The sequence below is a fragment of the Zootoca vivipara genome, chromosome 3 (genome assembly GCF_963506605.1).
Source record: "Zootoca vivipara chromosome 3, rZooViv1.1, whole genome shotgun sequence".
Taxonomy (NCBI): Eukaryota; Metazoa; Chordata; class Lepidosauria; order Squamata; family Lacertidae; genus Zootoca; species Zootoca vivipara.
Window position 1 is genome coordinate 96624981 of NC_083278.1, and position 22899 is coordinate 96647879.

At 41.7% G+C, this 22899-nt stretch overlaps 1 protein-coding gene across 2 annotated transcripts in view; it reads right to left on the bottom strand.

Moving 5' to 3' along the window:
* Positions 1-17738, bottom strand: part of SYT14 (synaptotagmin 14) — a 71721-nt gene extending 53983 nt beyond the window's left edge. The window contains exons 1-3 of one of the 2 annotated variants that reach the window (XM_060273031.1): positions 17184-17738; positions 11558-11605; positions 3636-3718 (exon numbers count right to left, since the gene is read on the bottom strand). In XM_060273031.1, coding sequence (XP_060129014.1) covers positions 3636-3669 — 34 coding nt within the window. In that variant the 5' untranslated portion in view covers positions 3670-3718; positions 11558-11605; positions 17184-17738. The remainder of the gene's footprint in view (positions 1-3635; positions 3719-11557; positions 11606-17183) is intronic. The other variant, XM_060273030.1, reaches the window with a different exon arrangement.
* Positions 17739-22899: the final 5161 nt, after the last annotated feature.

A 22899-nucleotide genomic window follows, 5' to 3' on the forward strand; every position in this document is an offset into this window, starting at 1 on the left:
GGTCCCGTTTTAGCTGCTTCTAAAGATCCTCATTAATCAAAGGGTATTTAACCAACCTTTGCTACATTTACCCATGGGATGCATGCTGCAACAAAAAACAAGTCACTATTGGCAATATCTGTAGCTCTTTATATGCTTTCTTGGCTTAATAGGCCAGTGACCATTTAAGACAGAGACAGAATCATTATCTGCCATGTTATCCCAGAGACCAGCCCCAGTGTTAAAGGGGTAGCACAGATATCACTGAAACTATGGCACAAGAAAGCAGTCCGTTTCAGTGGAAGAGGCATATTCCTAGAATCTTATGTTACTTGCTCACAACAAGCAGACAAACAGAAATCCACAGCAGAGATGTTGGCAACTGCCTTAATTGATTCAGAAATAAACCAAGGCTCAGAAAATATTCCTCCTTCCAGTCAGCCCAGAACCCTCCCCATCAATTCCCCACTTCAGCTCCCTTATTTTCTTTTTCTCAAGTCCTTACCTGACCAGGCAGTGGTGACAGTAGTTGAAGGAACATATGCCAGCTATCCTAGTATGCTGGCTTGCTGACACACTGTATATCAGCCCACACCTTGACTTGTGAGAGATGAAGTAAGAGGCTACTGCAATTTCTGCAGCCTTCTGAACCCATGGATAATCTGGGTTTATACGTTTAAAACGCATGTTTAAAAACATGGCAGGGAGATCTTCTTTATGACAACCATAGTTTAGTAGTTCACATTAGTAGAGACGTCATATAAAAAATAAAGTTTTTAATAATTATTGGCAGTTTCAGATTGTTGTCAATTAATACTGCTCACTTTAAAAATACTATTCTCCGATTCTTTTGAAGCAGGTGAAAACTCCAAACATTACACTGCAATTGTAATCACTTCTACGGTATGCTCACTCAGGCTCAGGGAACCAGATGCAAAATCTATTAAATATAATTTACAATGGAAAATAGGTTTTATCTGGCTAACTCATCCCCAGAGCAGCATCTCAAAATCAACAGAAATAAGCTTTTAAAAAATTCCTTCCAGCAGCACCTTAAAGACCAACTAAGTTTTTTATTTTGGTATGAGCTTTCGTGTGCATGCACACTTCTTCAGATACACTGAAATAGAAGTCCCCAGACGCTTATATGTAGAGAAAGGGTGGGGAGGGGTATGAGTGATTGACTGACTGACTGAAAGAGAAGTTGCTGAATTGCAACTTATCACCAAGCTTAAAACCATGGAGAGACCTGGTTTGAACAGAGACATTGGATTCTTATCTCATTATACCGGTACATGATAAAGCGATCTTCAGTCATCTCACCCCTTGCTTTTTCATGCAAGACCATTTGCAGTTGTTTACAGTCGTCAACAGCTATCAGTCAGTCAATCACCCATACCCCTCCCCACCCTTTCTCTACATATAAGAGTCTGGGGACTTCTATTTCAGTGTATCTGAAGAAGTGTGCATGCACACGAAAGCTCATACCAAAATAAAAAACTTAGTTGGTCTTTAAGGTGCTGCTGGAAGGAATTTTTTTATTTTATTTTGACTACGTCAGACCAACACGGCTACCTACCTGTAACTAGAAATAAGCTTGTCATTACTAACTTAAGTCCACTGATGTCAATGGTTTCTATGATGGCAAAAAACAACAACTCATATAGAGATTTCTTTTGCATAGTATTCATTGGCCATGGTTTTCATGGGAAATTGTTTAACGTATTTCATAAATTAGCCATTAGATGGCACTATAGGTCAACTAGATTACAAAGTGCAAACCCTACACTTTAAATGTTCTGTTCCCACTAAATAAGTACCACAGATAGTAACTATTGCTTACTCAAATATTGGGTAGAATCCAGATAAAGCTCAACATATTTAAATCCTTTTAATTTCTAAGAGAGGGAACTTAGCAAGTGCTTAACTCCAACTGAAACGAACAGGCCTTCAAAGTGCTTCATTTAAGATGGATCATACTTTCTTGTTTTATGAAGATAAACATAATTTTAGATTTATAAAGTAATGAGCACTGACCCATGCAACAAGCTCATCTAAAGGCTCATCATTTCTAAATTTAGGATTTGTCCTTTTTTGTTATGATTATCCGTATTTATGAATAATGGGTATCAATAAATAGAAAATTATCTCTCTAGAAATCAGCAAGCTGGTGCAATTACATGAATTTATTGCATTTATTTTAGTGAGATGCAAATGCACATAATTGTATCACATAATTTAAGTAACTTAATGACAGATCATTGATTACGTCCAACCTAAATCTCTAGCTAAACAAATAAACTGTGACAACAAGACAATGAAAATATTTAAAGAAACATTTGCTACTGCTTAACCACATAACCCTGGGGAATGGAATACCTGCATTGAGCAGGATCAGTCATGTCTACATTATTCAATATCTCTAACGTATTCGTCTGATGCATTCTAGATTACATTCAGCCTCATTCATAACTCAGGACCAATTTATATGTAACCAACCACTGAATTGTGAGAGAGGTTCTGCATAAATGAATCACATGCCGCACCAGTAGCGTCTATTTCTAGGAACCACATGGCACAATTATATGATTACACCTACATCAACACCAGAATACTAGTGCTAGTGTGAGAAGTAACCACATTATCCGCTGATTTCACAAGATTCCTATAAACAAATTGTATTCAATGTGACCTAAGAAAGCAATTCCCTTATCACATTAGCAGGACAAATTACAGGTTTTATGAAAATAGCCGCATAATGTAAGCAAGAGAGCCACACCACAAATAATGACAGGTTTAAAGGGATCCTCCAAGTTGAAATGCTTTTACAGTGGTACCTTGGTTGTATAATGGCTTAGCTGTCAAACAAATCGGCTCCCAAATGCCACAAAACTGGAAGTGAATGTTTCAGTTTGCAAACGTTTTTTGGAAGCCAAACGTCCGACGCGGCTTCCACAGCTTCTGATTGAGTGCAGGAAGCTCCTGCAGCCAATCGGAAGCTGCGCCTTGGTTTTCAAACCATCTTGGGAGTCAAACGGACTCCCCGAATGGATTAAGTTCGACAACCAAGGTACTACTGTACTAAAGTCTCTCTGCCATATTCCTTAACATTCAAGAAAGGAGCAAGCTTTTTTCCCATTGTTGAACTTTTTATATTATATTGAGGTCCATGAAGTTCAATGCTTTCAAAAACATTACCCTCATAATTTGCTGAAGCACTAAATACTCTAAATACTGTAATTATTCATTATATTTCCAAAAACAGAATTTTTGTATTATAGTTATAAACACATTGGTCTTCTTTGCACATAAGAGACAGATCATTCCAAATCTGATCAAATTTTGGTTTTAGATTGTAATTCATGTGAAGCAAATCAAACCACAGTTGCTAGTTCAGACATAACTCTAATTCAGGGACTGAGGTTTGTTGCTCCTATTTGAGCTAGGGGAACGGCAGTTTTACTGCAATATTCCGATACAGTCAGTGTCTAACTTACTTTACGCTATACAATTTTTGGTTTCACAGAAAATATTTTATACATAGTTTAAAACTAAGAAATCCTAGTCATCTTTACTCTTTTAATATATCTGTACCACAAATTCAATAGGAAATGTTGATTACTTTGCTTTTTTTCTTTTGAGACATGTTACGGTACCTATGTCAAAGCTGCTTGTCTCGTTCTCTACCATCCTTCACACTCTCATGTGCTCTAACTACACCCAGCAGAAGGTCTATAAACTAGATGAAAATGGGGAGGGGAAGAAACTGAATTACTTTTTTGCTTCAAAGTCCATATGTTTAACAAAGATTTAGACAAAAATTAGCCCTTCAAGCAAAAATTAGCCCATCAAGCAATTAAGACTTGCACAAAACCTTAATAAACATTGTGAAATATGTATTATAAAATATATGATATAGTGATGGGATAAAAACTAAAAATATAATTCAATGAAAATAAATTAGTTCTTTTAAAAAAAATTAATAAGGTTAATTTTAAATTTTAACACAGAACAAGCGGAAGTCTGAATTTACAAATCTAAAAAATCTTATGCATTTTTACCTCAAAGTAAGTTTATTGTATTCAGTTAGGCTTACTCCAGCTAAGTGTGCACCGCAAACAAGACTGCCTCCATGCAGCACAATTCTCTACATGTCTACTCAGTTCTGAGTAAACCCACAGATTTACTTAGTATTTGCTTCCTGGTGAGTTATAGGATTGTGGTTATAATCATTTTCTCTAGTCCATATAATATTCATTGGATGTATACAAACTATAAAGTAAGGCTTTTCCCCGGGAAACCCCCGTTTTTTCATACCGTTTCCCGGCAGTCTCCCGTATCACTTCGTCTCCCGTTATTCTCCCTTATATTCTCCTGCCGGCAGCCATCCCCCCCCCCCTGCTTTCCCCATCTACGTGCACCGAAAATGGCCGGCGCCGGCACCGAAGGTCACGCCTACGCATGTCCGGAAGTGCGTAGACGCGACTTCCAATGTCGGCGGCGGCCATTTTTGGTGCCCATAGATGGGCAAAGCAACACCGGAAGTTGCGTCTACGCACTTATGGACATTCGTAGACGCAACTTCCGTTGCCGGCGCCGGCCATTTTTTGTGCCCATAGATGGGCAAAGCGACACCGGAAGTTGCGTCTACGCAACTTCCGGTGTCACACGGCTGCTGGTCCCGGATTCTGCAGTCCAGGACTTGGCAGGTATGGGGAGAGGGCGTAACCCCCAATTTAAGGAATGTGGGGAAAGTGAATGAAATATGTACAGTACCACATGTGGTGGACATGCAGGAAAATTAAAGAGTTTTGGAATCTTATTTATGATAAAATGAAAAAGATTTTTAAATCAACATTCATAAAAAAAAGACCAGAAGCTTTCCTGCTTGGAATCGCTGGCAAAGACATACCAAAAAATGTAAAAGAAAATATTCTATACACAACAGCGGCTGCCCGAATATTAATCCCGATGAACTGGAAAGGGGAAAGGGTTCCAACAAGATTGGAATGGCAGAATAAATTAATAGAATATGCAGAAATGGCACAATTGACTAATCGGTTGAGAGGTAACACAAAACAATCATTTATGTGGTTGTATGTGACATCTATGGCTGCATTTGAATGACCTCAATATAAAATAATAACAAAGAAATAAGGAATATTGGTACGAAAAGTTGTACTAATATATTAGAAAATATGAAAAGATGATGGTAATAATCATATGTACATTCGATATTAGAAATTTTAAATGCACCAGGAGTTGATGGGAAGTCTAGCACACATTAGTAAGAACGTTGAACAAAAGAGATTGTATAAGATTGAATCAATTTTTATTTGTATATTTACATAAGATTACTTACATAATATTGTTTTTTGTTTATATAAGTTTGTTTTTGTTATGTATGAAACTTAATAAAGCATGGGGAACTTTTTTTTAAAAAAATGAATGGTTTATTTCAGGAAGGAACTGTGCCAGTGGGGCAGCCAGGTAATTTTAGACCCTGAACTTAGTGGTCTTATTTGGAGGGGGGCATTATGCACTCATATATGTTACTTCAGTTATGATGCCTACTATTAGCATTGCTTCTTCCCCACTGCCATTCTGTGGTTTAAAACTGCACATTTTATCCTTCTGCTTTCAAAAAGTGTTTGACTAATTCCTGCACCAAAGTAAACTTAGAAGCTAGTGGATAAGAGGTCAGAGCACAAATGGATGGTTTTCACAATGAGGGAGGTAAGGAACTGTATTGAAACAAGAACTTTTTAAATTATTCATTAATTATCTGGAGCTAGGCATAAGCAATAAGATGGTAGAGTTTGCTGATGACACCAAATTATTCAGAATGGTTAAAAACAAAACAAACAAACAAAAAACCTCCAAAAGCAGCTCCCCTAACTGGCTGAATAGGCAATAAAAAGGTGAAATTATCTTACCCACTCAAATGCTTCAATCTGCAAAGCTGGCACTTTGACAAGTGCCATCTAATGATGAAAACCTCACTGTAGTTTCTGGTAACTGCTAAAAACTTTTTTGCTGGAGGGTGAAGTCAAATGGGCCTTAGAAAGCACTGCTAATAACAAGGCCAGTGGAAGTGATGATATTCCAGCTGAACTATTTAAAATTTTGAAAGATGATGCTGTTAAGGTGCTACACTCAATATGCCAGCAAGTTTGGAAAACTCAGCAGTGGCCAGAGGATTGGAGAAGATCAGTCTACATCCCAAAGGAGGGCAGTGCCAAAGAATGCTCCAACTACCGCACAATTGCGCTCATTTCACACACTAGCAAGGTTATGCTTAAAATTCTACAAGGCAGGCTTAAGCAGTATGTGGACCAAGAACTCCCAGAAGTGCAAGCTGGATTTCGAAGGGGCAGAGGAACTAGACACGAAATTGCAAACATGTGCTGGATTATGGAGAAAGCAAGAGAGTTCCAGAAAAACATCTACTTCTGGTTCATTGACTATGCAAAAGCATTTGACTGTGTCGACCACAGCAAACTATGGCAAGCTCTTAAAGAAATGGGAGTGCCTGATCACCTCATCTGTCTCCTGAGAAATCTCTATGTGGGACAAGAAGCTACAGTTAGAACTGGATACGGAATAACTGATTGGTTCAAAATTGGGAAAGGAGTACGACAGGGCTGTATATTGTCTTCCTGCTTATTTAACTTATATGCAGAATTCATCATGCGAAAGGCTGGACTGGATGAATCCCAAGCCGGAATTAAGATTGCCGGAAGAAATATCAACAACATATGCTGATGACACAATCTTGATGGCAGAAAGTGAGGAAGAATTAAAGAACCTTTTAATGAGGGTGAAAGAGGAGAGTGCAAAATATGGTCTGAAGCTCAACATCAAAAAACTAAGATCATGGCCACTGGTCCCATCACCTCCTGGCAAATAGAAGGGGAAGAAATGGAGGCAGTGAGAGATTTTACTTTCTTGGGTTCCATGATCACTGCAGATGGTGACAGCAGTCACGAAATTAAAAGACGCCTGCTTCTTGGGTGAAAAGCAATGACAAACCTAGACAGCATCTTTAAAAGCAGAGACATCACCTTGCCGACAAAGGTCCGTATAGTTAAAGCTATGGTTTTCCCAGTAGTGATGTATGGAAGTGAGAACTGGACCATAAAGAAGGCTGATCGCCAAAGAATTGATGCTTTTGAATTGTGGTGCTGGAGGAGACTCTTGAGAGTCCCATGGACTGCTAGAAGATCAAACCTATACATTCTGAAGGAAATCAGCCCTGAGTGCTCACTGGAAGGACCGATTCTGAAGCTGAGGCTCCAATACTTTGGCCACCTCATGAGAAGAGAAGACTCCCTGGAAAATAGTACTTATTAGTTATTTAAATAGTATTTTTAGCTAATAGAAAGAATTAGGAAGATTGTTATTCATTGTGAGTCTATATATATAGTTTTACACCTATAAAAATTCTACCTAAACCACATTGAATTGTTTGAAGTCACCTTGAGGAATGAAAGGAATATTTTCTTAACTGCATCAATATTAACATGATTGATAGGATCTGACCCACTGGCAGAATCACAGCTTTGGAGGAAGGAGTACGCTAGACCCTGTATGGTACTCATTGCCTCTTAGATAGGGAGAAACACACTCAACCTCATGAGAAGAGAAGACTCCCTGGAAAAGACCCTGATGTTGGGAAAGATGGAGGGCACAAGGAGAAGGGGACGACAGGGGACAAGATGGTTGGACAGTGTTCTCAAGGCTACCAACATGAGTCTGACCAAACTGTGGGAGGCAGTGCAAGACAGGAGTGCCTGGCGTGCTATGGTCCATGGGGTCACGAAGAGTCGGACACGACTAAACGACTAAACAACAACAACAAACAAACCTACTAGACATATAATTTTATTACATCTATTTTTTGTGAAACTGCAGATTTTTACTCATATTTTGATAAATTTTATTTTGCCTATTGTTTTTATTGGTGTTTTAATGAATTTTTGTATTGTTTTATGTAAAACTTAAAAACATAAGAGGTTTTTGTTGTTTAAACAGTATATAAAACTTGTTAAATAAATAACATAAAGTGTGGTTCAGTGTAAGTAACAGCAAAGTGATACATTTCATGGTAAAAAAAATATCCTAACTTTACAAGGCAACTTATGGAGTCTGAGCTGGCACTGGCTGACCAACAAATAGCTCGATGTTGTGGTGGATAGCTCAATGAAAACAATTGATCAGGATGCTGCAGCTGTGAAAAAAGTAAATCCCATGATAGCTATTATTAGGGAAGGAATCAAAAATCAATCTTCCAGCATCACATAATTAAAATACAAATATATGGTGTGTCCATGCTTAGAAGTACAGTACTGTGTACAGTGGTACCTTGGTTCTCAAATGCCTTGGTTCCCAAATGCTGAAAACCCAGAAGTGTGTGTTCCGGTTTTCTAACATTTTTCGGAAGCCGAACGTCTGATGCAGCTGTCGGCTATTGTTTCCAGGGCGTCTGCACCAATGAGAAGCTGCGCCTTCGTTTTCAAACATTTTGGAAGTCAAACAGACTTCCGGAACAGATTAAGTTTGGAGTTTTTGTTTCTGCAATTTATTTTGTGTTTTTGAGGCTTTTTCAGTTAATTTGTTTTTGTGACTGTGTGGAACCCAATTCAGCTACTGATTGGTTGATTGTGTGACTGTGGAAATGCATAAAAGTTCCCCATCTAAACAATGACTATCATCAGTGCAGGTAAGGAAATAATAATAATTTTAATTTTTATCATCTACAATACTGTTTTATTTATTTTATAGTACAGTACATTGATTATTGCTTTCATTTTATGGACCAATAGTCTCATTAGATAGTAAAATTCATGTTAAATTGCTGTTTCAGGGGTTGTTTTTAAAAGTCTGGAATAGATTACCGGTAATCTGTTTTGCATTACCGTACTTTCTATGGGAAAGCGTGCCTTGGTTTTGGAATACTTTGGTTTTGGAACGGACTTCTGGAATGGATTAAGTTTGAGAACCAAGGTACCACTGTATTGTTCTGGGCATGCCATCTCAAAAAGTTATGTAGAACTAGGGGCGGGCGGGGAGATATTAAAAAGGGGGTAACCAAAATGTTTAAGTGGGTAGAGCAATTCCCAGTTTATGCCATAAGGTTACAACTGTGTTTTGGGGTTTGTTTGTTTTAAGGGCATTTAAGCAGTGACATGACATGAAAGGTTAGAAGTGTGACCCTACTTTCATTTGTTAAGATACTTTGGAGGATATGGCATTTTTGCTATTAATACATAAACAAAATTGGTTCTGTATTTATGTATAGTTGTGCTTTTATTCTATGTTGGAAGCTGCCCAGATTGGTTAGGGCAACTCAGTCAGATGGCCTGATAGAAATATTATTATTATTATTATTATTATTATTATTATTATTATTATTATTATTATTACTACTTCTTTAAGAGTTGTCTAATAAACAATATGTCATATGGAAATAAGTGGACAAAGCTACACTATGCAACGTTTTAAAGCTGGAAATCACCAGACAATATTTCAGTTGATTGTTACCAATGGAAATTCAATCAACCATAGCCAAGTACTTATCTAGTTTCATTGGGTTATATAATCTTGATTTATTAAAGAGCTAGTAAGTGGCTTTCAAAACACAAGCATTATGATAATAACAGACTAAAGGAAAAATACATATCTAGTTTCATACCTTCTAGAAAACAAACTGGTGATGACAAAGTTATTTTGCTAATGCTTAAAATATTTAACCATTTTACTTCCTATTCTCAATGCTCAAGGCAACAATGATAAAAATATGTTTCCTCACATCCATTCAGTCTTAATTATTTAAACAGGGGCAGGAGTATCTGGAATAGTTTCAAAACTCTCTCTATATCCCACAGGTTATTGGAATTTAGGCCTCTTTGCAAATTAGCTTCACCCCTTTCAAGTGTCAGAGGTGGTGATAGACCAACAAAAGGAACAATGCTTCCAGTTCAGTGGCGCATTGGGTTATCTCTACAAAACATTTTGCAAAACAGCCCCCATAAGCACACTTCTGTTGCTAAGAAAAACAGAAAACTAAAAGGCTGAACCTGAGGTAGGCATAAGATGCCATCTGAATGCTTGTGGCCCACAAATAGTATCATGGTGTAAATTAATCAGCAGCCAAGGTGTATAAGGAAGGGTTCACTCCTAATAAATTCCTCTTTGCACAGTTTTGTGATGGTTCCATGTTTGTCTGATACTACTCTGACATAGCATTTTGGTGTTGGCACTTTGGTGCTGAGATAAACCTGTATTTATCCAGGCATATATGGGATGTTACTATGCTGCTCTTACTGATATGCCAGACAACTATGGCTATGCATTAAAATAAACTTTTGACTTGTATTTCTGGAACAGCAATTTTCCATGCTGCACTGCAAGCCTCTTTTGAAACTGAAAATTTCAAATGCAGATTGTGATACTGAATGGGAGTTCAAGAAGAAGAATAAAAAAATAAAATAATTCCCACTGGACAATCCTAGTGCTTTGGCATGCTTAAAATAGCTTGATAAAGGTTTAATTTATTCATTGAGATTCCTGCATTGCAAGGGGATGGACTAGATGACCCTACAATTCGATAATTCAATTATTTTATTATTCTATCACATTTGTAGTATGTCCTTCCTTAAAGGGAGGTCCATCTCTGTCCATCTCTGGACCAGGTCTTGCCTTTCAATTCTTTTGAAATGGCCCACCAGTCATCTTTCACCCAATTTTTTGCCACGCTGAAGGAGATTTGAACCAAGGTCTTCCCAGGCCAAATCTAAGATTCCATCCACTACACTACAGTGCTACAAATTGCTCTGTAGCAAGCATTTCTCACATGAAGACTGCAGGAGATAAGTTGGCCTGAAATAGGCTTTACTACATGCAAAAATACAGAAATGATTCTTAAGCACAACTAGATTGAATTTGAAGCAACTTCCTGTAAATCTGATTGCAAATTTTAATTAACAGTCATTTATCTGATAGCCTGTGATGAGCAGGAATCACTTAAAAACAACCAGGTGAGAAAATTTAGTTATATTTTTATTTCCAAGAACTACATATCGCCAGATAGTCTATTAAACATTTGTGTGTGTTAGAGAGCAACCCTAACTCCCACCCCACCAACAATGCCAGGCCTTTGCAGAGTAAAGGAACAACCACTGCATCCCATGTCCTACCACTCATGGTAGTTACAGCAGAGTACAGCAGAGTAAGAGATAGGACAATTGAGCCCAATTCAGACCTGATTGCTATGCCACCTCCCAGCTAGCACAATGGCTAGGTCCAATTATAACATACAAGCTGTGAAGCTGGCCCAGGATCCAGCAGATCTTGGGCCAGCTCAGCATCAGCCTCTTCACAACATAGGAATGCCCCATTCCAGGGCTGTGTGCTGCCACCACTGGTGGGGACATTCAGCAGTCAGTGGGAGACCGGCTGAGCTGAGGAGAGATAAACATAAGGGAGGGTCTGGATTGCTCTTTCTTTAACTCTTCTAGGATGTTCCACTATTAAAAAAATGTTTACATATTTAAAAGTATTAAAAGAAGTTGCTTACCTTTTCTAATGCAAATTAGTTCATGTACGCCACAGGGTCTTTCACCACCTGTTCATAGAAAGAGAGTTAAGTGGGGAAACGATACAATATATTTCAGTATTCATAAACTTATCTTAGGCGGGCTTAATAATCATCCAATTGTATTTTTAATTATTTGAAAGACCTTCAAACTTACAGTGGTACCTCGGTTTGAGACCGCAATCCGTTCCACGGAGGCGTTCGCTCGCCGAATGCACGCTTCTGCGCATGCGCAAAGTGCCGATAGAGCACTTCTGCGCACGCTGTGCATATCACTTCTGTGCATGCGCAAGCTGCGCCGATCGCTTCTGTACATCCGATGCCGCGGAACCCGGATGTAAACACTTCCAGGTCCACGGCATTCGCTCACCGAAGCGTTCGTAAACGGAGGTAGTCGTAAACCGAGGTTCCACTGTCCAGGGGTCCCCAAACTACGGCCCCTGGGCCGGATGCGGCCCAATCGGCCTTCCAATCCGGCCCGCGACGACCCCCGCCGCCCGCTGCCACCGCCCGCTCTCACAGCGCGCGGCGCAGCGACGATCTAAAAAATCGGCAAAAAATCGCCGAAAATCCTTTGTGCGCATGCGTATGGGCCTCTCCCGACCCGGAAGAGGTCATTTCTGGTGCACTTCCGGGTCGGGGGAGGCCCATACGCATGCGCACAAGCGATTTTCGGCGATTTTTCCCCCGCCCGTGTGCGTGTGCGCATGCGCACGGGCGCACACTCCCCTGCCCTCTGGCCCGCCGCGTGGTCGGCGCGGCGGGCACCGGCCCGCCGCACGGTAAGTCTGGGGACCCCTGGTCACTGTACTTACAGTATCAAATGGGGGTTACTAGTTTCTTATTCAATCCTCTATAGACAACAGTAGATTCAAAATACGTATATAAATTATAATTATAAATCATATTGGAGCTATTTACCTTGGCACATAAGTATGCAAGCTTTGCAGTTATACAGAGTATTTTACTGGGCAGAATGAAATTTCAAGCCAATTAAAATGAGTTGTTCCCCAGAGCAAGTAACCCAATCAAAAGCCATTTGTACATTTACAATACTTAAGTGTCCAAAAATGTTGGCTTGGCTTACTAGCCAGCCCTTACTTGTGCTTGTCACCAATCACTTCCCATCTCTTGAGATGCAGGGTCATCTCACATTTTGGCAGCATATGGGTAAGATAAGAAACAGCAGCAGTCTTTCTTATGCTGATGGGAAGGGACTCCTGCTATTTCTTACCTGCTTAAAAATTGCAATGGAAAAACGAGCCTGTGGGCTGCTGTGTATACTTGTCCCTGGCAAGTAGATTTGTGGATACCTGTAATACTATACTAAGCAAGACTATATTGCTAGGAGTTTGGGGTGTTGAGATGTGTGCCAGAACCTTCTAATCCCTGGATCCACCAAGTGTTAAAAGCTAACCAAGCCAAGTTAGCTTTCTGGTGAGGCGATTAAGGAGCTTGGTGTGAGATGGTAAATGGGTGGGCCCCCCTTACTCAAGAGACAAGCCAGAGTTTGGAAGAGAGTTGAGAGGGCAGTGATGTGATCTAGAAATAAAGCAGCAAGCTGGAGACAGATGCAGAGAAACATTTGAGAGCAATACTTGATTTATATTTGAATCTAAGGCTGTGGCTATGGGAGAAACAAGATCCTTTTGGGGTATTAATGCTGGGAACCCCTCCATTGTAGGCTTGGGTTGTATGTACAGTGGTACCTTGGTTTACAACCATAATCCATTCCGGAGGTCCATTTGTAAACCAAAACAGGTTGTAACCCAAGGCGCGCTTTCGCCAATGGAGCCTCCAAAATCTGTTCATAATCCAAAAAAACGGGTTGTAATCCAAAAAAAAGGTTGCAAAGTGGGACACGCACTTACGGATTTGACGTGTTTGTAATCCAAAACGTATGCAAACCAAGACGTATGCAAACCAAGGTAGCACTGTATGTGTAAATGAACCATATATCATAAAGACACCACAGTCTCCACTGTGCCTCATTTCGAAAAGGAAACATAAACCCTGGGAAAGTGCCCAGAACCCCTGGAAAATTGCACAGCATGGAGACTGGGGTGGCATGCAACATTAAGACGATTCGTTCTGCGACCGTCTTCGTAAGTCGAGGTTTTCGGATGTCGAAGCGCCGCTTGTGCGCATGCGTGAAGCGCAGTTTCGCGCTTGTGCGCATCCACCGAATGCGCACGCCGCTCTGTTTGGTGAAAAGACTTCTGGGGTTAGGAAGTCGAAACCTTCGGAAGTCGAAGCGTTCAGATGTCGAGGTATGACTGTACAGTGGTACCTCGGGTTAAGAACTTAATTCATTCTGGAAGTCCGTTCTTAACCTGAGGTACCACTTTAGCTAATGGGGCTTCCCGCTGCTGCGCCGTCGCCACTGTGCAATTTCTGTTCTCATCCTGAAGCAAAGTTCTTAATCCGAGGTACTATTTCTGGGTTAGCGGAGTCTGTAACCTGAAGCGTCTGTAACCCGAGGTACCACTGTATATAATTACTACAAAATGTGATCCTCAGTCCCACCAGCCAGGTTTATTCATTAAGTCTTTAGCAGCCAGAGATTCAGCAATTATTTCAAGAAATTGTGTAAGAAAGTTTATTTCACTGTATGTAAAGTAAATCCCTTCATCCATGTACAGTGAATAAACCTATATGCTTCTTAATTTCTGAATTTCAGAGACTGGGGTAGTTATATTTACAGTACCTCACTATTTCCACTACTATTCAATCAAATTTGCACCATGGACCTTTTTTAATGCTCTGGGTTATGACAAGCATAATTACAAAACCACACCAAGGTTAAGCAGCAATATTATGCTGCTAAAAGCAGTATTGACCAGGCAATTGTGCTGGGTTATAGAGGGTGTGGAACTTGCTCTCATTGGACCAACTGCATCCTTTTGGATTGTAAGGGAGATAGCACAAGATCCACAAACAAAATGCCTTTCCTACTCAGATAACTTTGGAAGCAAGACCTGCAAAAGCTCTGTGCCTGAAGGCACTCACATCACAGGGATCGTTTGGCAGATAACAGGGCTAACAAAACATATCCCTCAATGAAAACTATGTGTAACTCGCCCTCCAAGATAGAGTAGGGAAGGGGGAAAATGAAGTGAACAACAAGAAAAAATTAGATTTCAACCAACAAAATGCAAACACTGACAGTAAAACAGAAAGCAACCTGGAGACAGAAGACCAAAGAAAAAGATTTAGAAGCAACAGAAGGTGAAAGGAAAGATAAACCCCAAAACACCCATAGCAACTCGAAAGTATTTCTGACAGAACTCTTCAAAGCTTAGGTCAGACCCAACCTAATCAAAGCTCTGTGTTAGTAATGTCTCCCAGCATCATCTGGCAAACAATACTTTGAAAAGCTTAACTATAGTTTGACATGATGTCCGAAATGATGAATCATGTTTTGTAAAGCAGAATCGCAACCCATGTTTTGAAATGACGGACCACTGCTCCACCTGCAGAGGCTACTGTACCATGAAAACAGGAGAAAAAGTGCCAAGAGGTACTCTTAATTCTCAAAATAAAAAAATTCCTTCCAGCAGCACCTTAAAGACCAACTAAGTTTTTATTTTGGTATGAGCTTTCATGTGCATGCACACTTCTTCAGATACACTTAATCCTCAGTTCAAGCATATAATGGTTAGGCACCTACCCAGGGACTCAGAAGGGCCCATCACTGATATTTCTCTTGTATTCTACGTAACAAAATTAACACCTAGAACCATTCCCTACTATTACAGGATCTTCTCAACACTTTAAGAATGTATTTTCCATTTAGGAGTTTTAACAAATATCCTATCTTTAGTAACTTTGGCTCTGAAAAGTGCACTTTAATGAAGGCAAGATGTATATCAATAAAAAGCTACAACAAAACACCCAACAATATTAAGTGTTAGGCACCTCTGGAAGATGCAGGATATAGATTTAATGAATAATATATGTGTTCTCTTGTTATTAAATGTGATGAATTGTAAAAATAATTAAAATAGTTTTAGATATAAGACATATTCAGATATTTGCATGATAATCTCCCTCATTTTTTCTTTAAAAAAGAAAATCAATGTCTACAAGATAAACAAACAGGGATAATAAAGATGGCAATGACTACTAATTAATTTGATCAAGACAAATAACTGTCTTCTAAGACAGGCCAAAACACCAGACAGCATAGTTGGAAATGATCAACAAAGACTGCACTACTCTATTAATGTCATGTGTTGTTACACACTTTTCAAGACTATAAAACAGACACAACCTAGTTGGCTAAGTAGAAAATTACTCTGTCCATAAGAACATTTTCCAGCTCATCAGTGGCAATGAATTCTCCCCCTCCACAAACTCCCTGCAGTGTCAACCAAATGTACTGAATACTCCCACACTCTACAAAATTTAAAAGGTATATTTGAAAAGAATGGAGTTCAGAAAGACCAATGACTGCCTTCCTTGGGAAGTGGGGAAAGAGCAGCTCATCTCTCTCTCTCTCTCTCTCTCTCTCTCTCTCTCTCTCTCTCTCTCTCTCTCTCTCTCTGTTTGCAGAATTTTAGTTGTGAAGCAGCTAATTAAAGTCTGCCTGAAGTCTACCCAAGTCTTTCTGCATCATTTGAATATATATTTACCCCCCCCTTATTCAAATGATGCAGAAAGAGCAACAGACTTGAAAACACTCCACGCAACCAGCTGTATCCAGGGCTGAGGGAAGCATCTCTAGAAGATGGGTCAGGCGGTGGGGAAGGGGGGGGGCGTTGAACCCTGCTTGTTTGCAGCCCCCACCCCGAAACCCAGCTGCGTGACGGCAGCCTTTGCGAGGCTGGTTTTATTTCTCTCAGGCACTTATTAAAGCATTCACATAAAGGCTTGCCAGAAGGCGTTTGGCGAAGTGAGAAAAAGAAAGCGGGTTTCTTTCGCCCCGCTTCTTCTTGAGGGACCTTTTCGCCTTCCAGGAGCTGCTGCTGCTGCCTGTGGCACAGGGCGGGGGGGGGGGCTAAGACAGACACAACTTCTAAGTAAAACGGGTCAATAACGGTGTAGCAACTACTATTCCTGAAGGGGACTTAATTTTTACATGCCACTGAAGAGTCAGCCACCTACACCATGTAAACAGACTATACAGGACCCCCCACCATTATATCGGCTTGTGTTTGCGGAGGCAGCTGCCTCTCGTCTTCGGCGCCCACAAAAAAAAAATCCTCGACTCCACGGGGAGCAAACGGCCGCCGCTGCCGGGGGTCGAGCTGAGGCAGCGCCTGCCACCACAGGGGTGGAGAGAGCCGCTCCGAGCGCCCCTTCGCCCCCGCCGCTCACTTTGGGGGAAAGACCACTCATCATCATTCTCCCGCGCCCGCCACCCTGGTTTGGGGTTTTTGTTCTTTAATTCTCATTCTTTTAATTTATGCGTTTGTTTATTCCGCCGCCTCTCCTCAGGGGCAGGAAGCCCGCGCGCGCGCCCCCCGACCACCACCACCACCACCCACCGGCAGGTACCACAGCGCCGTTGCTCGCCCCTCCCCCTCGCCCCCCTCGCCCGCTGCCCAGGTAGGGGGAAGGAGGGGGGTTATTCGAGAGGAGAGGAGCCCGTTATTGGCCTACTTACCATCAATCGCCATGATCTTCCAGGTGGGCCGTACCAAGTGGAACGCACGTAGGAGGCACACGCTGTCGGGCAGATCCGGGAAGGAACAGCGGCGATGGGGAAGGGAAGCGCCCGAGGGTGGGGGAAGGAGGAAGCAGCGGCAGGAGGAGGGAGGGGGGCTGTTAAACAGAGCGGAGCGTGCCAGGGCTGTGGACCTGCGCGTGACTCCTCCTCCCCCCCTCCAACTCCTCCTCCCTCCCTGCTCCGCGCGCCCAGATTCGAAAGTGCGGCGGTTGCTTCTTCTTCTTCTTCTTCTTCTTCTTCTTCTTCTTCTTTTCTTCTTCTTCTTCTTCTTCTTCTTCTTCTTCTTCTTCTTCTTCTTCTTCTTCTTCTTCTTCTTCTTCTTCTTCTTCTTCTTCTTCTTCTTCTTCTTCTTCTTCTTCTTCTTCTTCGGTTTCTGCCGGCGCGCGGCGCGGCAGTTGACACCATCTCGCGGACCGACGGTCGTCCCACATTCTCCCGCTGTCAGTCAAGCCGCGCGGTGAGGCCGCCGCCGCTGCCGCTGCAGTCTCCCAGCGCGAGCCAAGCCTCGCTGCTCAGCCTCTTGGAGGCCGGGCGTGGGTGTGAAGGAGGAGGTGGGATGTTTGGGTGTTGCCTCCCTCTGTCTCACCCGCCGTGGGCGTCGCCGGATAAAAAGGCCTTATGTGGAAAGAGGCGCGCTTGAGGCAGTCTTATCTAAGGAGAGTCGTGCGCATCCAGCTTCCAGAGAGGGTTGCTGCATTAGTTCAGCGTCGCAAGCGGAGCCAGGGCCGGCAAGGTGAGATGACAGCCTCAGGTAGCAGGATCCACCCGAGCAGCAGATCCCCATGTCGATCTATCTTTCACCACCACCATCCTGCCTTTTTTCTGATGTAGATACAGTACTGTACTGTATTCCCGTACTCCAAAGCGCATGTGCATATCCAAGGGGAGAGCAGGGGGGCAGCTGCCCCCCAATCAATACAAATCTGAGGTTCTCCCCTCCCCCCAACAAAAAATCTGCCTGCACACTGGGTAGCAAACCCAGAAATAGTACCTTAGGTTAAGAACTTTGCTTTAGGATGAGAACAGAAATCGCGCGGTGGCAGCGGGAGGCCCATTACCTAAAGTGGTACCTCAGGTTAAGAACAGTTTCAGGTTAAGAACGGACCTCCAGAACGAATTAAGTTCTTAACCCGAGGTACCACTGTACTGGGCGCCAGAGAGGGCGCTGCAACAATGATGTAGAACAGAGCGTCAGAGGTTGGTAGGTGGGTGTCAAATTTTAGGGCCACACAGGGCGCTGCTGAAATTTGAGAGCCCAAAGTCTGTTACTGCTAACTCTTCCTGGGTGGGGAGGAAAGCGCCATTTCGAGGTCTGCCTCAGGTGCCAAAATGTCTTGGGCTGACCCTGAGCGGAGCAAGGGCTCTTGTGGCAACCACAAAGCAGTGGCGGGTCTTGTGTTAGATTTCAGTGGCACCCTATGTAATGCCAAAATTCAGTGCCCCTCCGCCTCTTGTGCTCCATTGTAAATCATAGTGGTGGCGCCCACAAGGCTCTGCACCCAGTGCGACCAAACCGGTCACGGCCCCCTAAATTTGCCTTTGCATGAAGACTTAACAGATTTCTTACACCATAGGTTTTCATGGTGTAGTGGTTAGATAGTGGGAGATACTGGGCTACATATCCCCACTCAGCTTTGAAGATCACTGGGTGGCGTTGGGCCAACCACTGCCTTCCAGCCTCACCCTCACAGGGTTGTTGTGGGGATTACATGAAGATTCGGGAGAACCATGTATGTGAGCTCCTTGGAGAAAAAGGCAGGATATAAATGTAATAAATAAATCTTCAAGTGTTTTAAGTGTTATCCTGAGCTACAGGAACATATACAGGGGTGCAGAAATTGTACATTCAGATACATATATGCATGCATATTACTTTCAAATATAGACTTACACCATGGCTTATTCAGAAGTAAGTCCTATGGAACTCAATTGCACTAACTCCCAGATAAGTAGGGTTAGGGTTGCAGCCCAAGAAATTCAATAGGACTAAAGTTAGTCACGATGTAAATTTGTTACAACTAACTTTAATCCCATTTAAGATCTGGGTTACAAGCCAATCTTTATTCAGAGCCATTGCTGCTTCATCCCAGAATCCTTGGTGTGTAAAAGGAAAGATGATGACCAATTTAAATCCCACCTAATTCAATGTAAGCTTCTATAACAAGAGAAATGTGCCAGAAGTTGTACAAAGATGGTGGATTGGTGTTTGTCCTCTGGTCTTTTGTTAGTGTCATTAATACCCTGTTTCTCCTAAAATAAGACATACCCATAAAATAAGCCATAGCAGGATTTCTAATCATTTGTGCAATATAAGCCATACCCAGAAAATAAGACATAGTGATAGGCGCAGTTCTGGAGGGCCCCAAGGAAGAGGTGAGGCTGGACGTGTAATAAAAAACAAGACATTCCCTGAAAATAAGCCACTGTGGGGCTTTTTAAAGGAAAAATAAATATAAGACATGTCTTATTTTTTGGAGAAACACGGTATGCATGGCACTTTACAAGTATAGGTGCATTTCCTGGGATTGACAACCTTATTTTATTAAATCCAATGCAGAACTGAATACCTAAATAGTGGAAAGATGGAATATAAGCCTTTATTTACACAAAGCAAGAGTGGGTATTTTAGTGCTATTTACAATTAAGGCAAAGTTAATATATGTTTTATGATACAAGTAGGCAGTACTTATATTAAGGGGGGGGGGTTGCCAGATTTACTCTATCGTTATTTGGAAGAATCCCAACAACCAGCAGGTCCTAGGGGTCTACCAGAAACTAGCAACAATCTACCTTCTGCCAACATTTGGCTGCTGCTGAACCTATTTCTTGTCCACCACACAGAATGTATGACTGATACCTGGAGGGTTTAAAATGAATTTATGTTAGCTCAACAAAATTGGCAGTGGGGATTTCAATCATATATATAAGAATTGTTGAGAATACTTATTTTTCTTTTTAGAAGCTTGTGTGCTTTTAATGTTATCATGCTATTTGTGTGTTTTGCATGTTTTAGATTTGTTCTATGGCTCATAGAGACTTCAGTATTAGACAACTAGCAAATAAATAAATAAATAAATAAATAAATAAATAAATAATAGTGTGCTACCCTAGAGGTACATAAGTTAACATTTCTATGACTTGTAAGACAAATGGGAGACTGAAAATGTTATTCCTGTGCCCATTTTCCTGTGCCACTTAATTCCAATTAGCAGGCTGCTTAGTCACGAAAGTGTTCCAGTGTTAGAATTAAAGGGGTGGCTTCAGGTCAAGAAGAGTGTAAGTTGGCAGAGATATTCAGATGAAGCAGGTACTCAGTGTGCCAGTACTATGGCTAGCTATAGTTAATGCTTCCTATCAGCTCCTTTTCATCTATACCTTTTTAAAAATCCAGATTCTCTTTAATCTGTTTTTTTTCCTTATTTTGAATATGTCTGGTTTTCTCTGTCTTTTCCTCTGTCTTCTGAAAACTTTCATTTCTGGACCAGTTTTCATTATATATATTTGTACTACACATTTATAGTTCATTATAAAAGAACAGGGAGGCTTACAAGAATTAATACACACAAAAAGATTGAAGAAAATGCATAATAAAATGAAATTCACAATTTATTAAGTCAAGGTCAACTAATATTTTACTTCATCAGGATATGCAAAATGTTTTAGCTTGACTCCAAAAAGCAAAAAATGGAAGCTTCTAACAAGAGAGCTCCACAGAACTTGAACTGCATTGTCTGCACTTCATTTACATTGTCTTTCACCTGTAGAAGGCACAAAAGAGCAAAAGGTTTAAGGATGAATATGTAATGGCATTACCATAACAGTAGCAGGGCTATCAGAAGGAGCCATAGCACCATCCTATATAATAATATGCAAGTGTCTCTGCGTCCAGTCCCTGTGTCCCTGTGTCCGCGCTACTGCGCATGTGCCCCACGGACACAGGGATTGGACGCAGAGACAGTTGCTCGCACGCCCAGGACACTCTCATGGAAACTGGCTCTCGCCGAGGCTCCCCGGCCGGGTCCCGCTGTGCCGAGCCTCACATGCCCGCCGCCGCCGCCCTCCTTCCCCGCCCACCTGCGTTAGCAGCCGCTGCGGCAGGAATAGTTTGCGGCTCTTTCCCCCACACCTCCGCCTCTCTTTTCTCGGCCAGCTCCCTCAAGCGCCGGCGCTGCCATTGCGGCCGTAGGGAGCTCCGACACTGCCAGGCAGGAGCCCCGCCTCGTGAGGGGAGCCTTTGCCTCAGAGGGGAAAGGCGGGAAGAAAAAACGCAAAGAAGGAAAGAGGGCTCCGCACGGAGGAGGAGGAGGAGGAGAGGGTAAGGAAGTGTGCTTCCTTCCTTCTCTCTCTCTCTCTCTCTCTCTCTCTCTCTGCGTCTCCCCTCACCTGCGCCTCAGTCCCAGAGGCGGGGAGCCGGAGTCATCCCCCTCGCTTGGTCGTGGCTGGCGGCCTGCCCTGCTCCTCACTGCACCCCGCCGGGCAGGTCTACTCGGGAGGAAGCGGGCTTCAGAAGGCTGCCTCCCCTTCTCCTCCCAGACGCAGCAGCCGAGCACATGTTCTAGCGCCCGTTTACTAAACGGGCTGAATGACACTAGTTATAAGAATAAAGAGGAATGAAGGTGCTGAACTAAAACTCAAGTACCATTCTGTATTCACTTACAGACACCAGAAATTAAAGCTCAGGATGTTGAATGATTCCCAACCCTCTTCCCCCCCCCCCATGCTTTGTGGCTGCTTACTCATAGCTTGTTTTCCATCAAATGCCCTCCAGCAATATTCTTCTTCAAGTAGCTTATTAGAGTTCCTTGCCATCCCTTCCCTTTTGCTGCTCCCTTTCATTTTGTCATTTCTTTATTCTTTCTGCTCTTTTACTCCTATGTACACCAAACATTTGAAAGTGGAAGTGTTCCCAACACACATTCTCTGCATTTTTAGTGATTTGTGTTCAAACCTCTCTTCCAACATTTAAAATCATATGTTTGTCTTCATCTGTATTTTATATTCACCTGACAGACACAACAAAATAATAAAGCATAAAAAGACAGTAATAATAAACCTAATTTGGGAACTAATTTTTGGTCTTTCTGCGCTCTCTCTCACACACACACACATTCAAAGCTGGATTAAAAATAAATTGATATAAAATACTGGTTAATGGGAATGTTAACAATCCCATTAATTATATAGTTATTTCATAAAATTTATACACTGCTTAGTTGTAAAAAAAAACCCAACAAAAACACCCTCAAAGCAGTTTACAAAAAAGATAATTAGTAATAGTAGCAAGTATTGATAAAGATACTCAGAGGGTGTTCAAGCAAAAGTCTGTGGTTTTCTTCTCAGGGATTTTCTTAATCCAGCAAATGAAGGGCAAGTTGAGATAATTATAAAGCAGTACGATGACCTTAATTGATTTGAGAACTATGTCTACATCTTTGCAAAATTTTGGCAGCAATACCATATGCTTTCTGTTCCACCTTAATTAGTATATCATGCAAAATGTTTCTCATTTGATGGATTTGAATCTTTTGTTGACACAAAATGAACTTATCACTACCTGAAGGCCAACTACATTTTAAATGGCATATGTATCTGCTGGGTTTACACAGATGACAGGTTGACACTTCTAGTCTACATAGCAATTGGCATTTCTGTG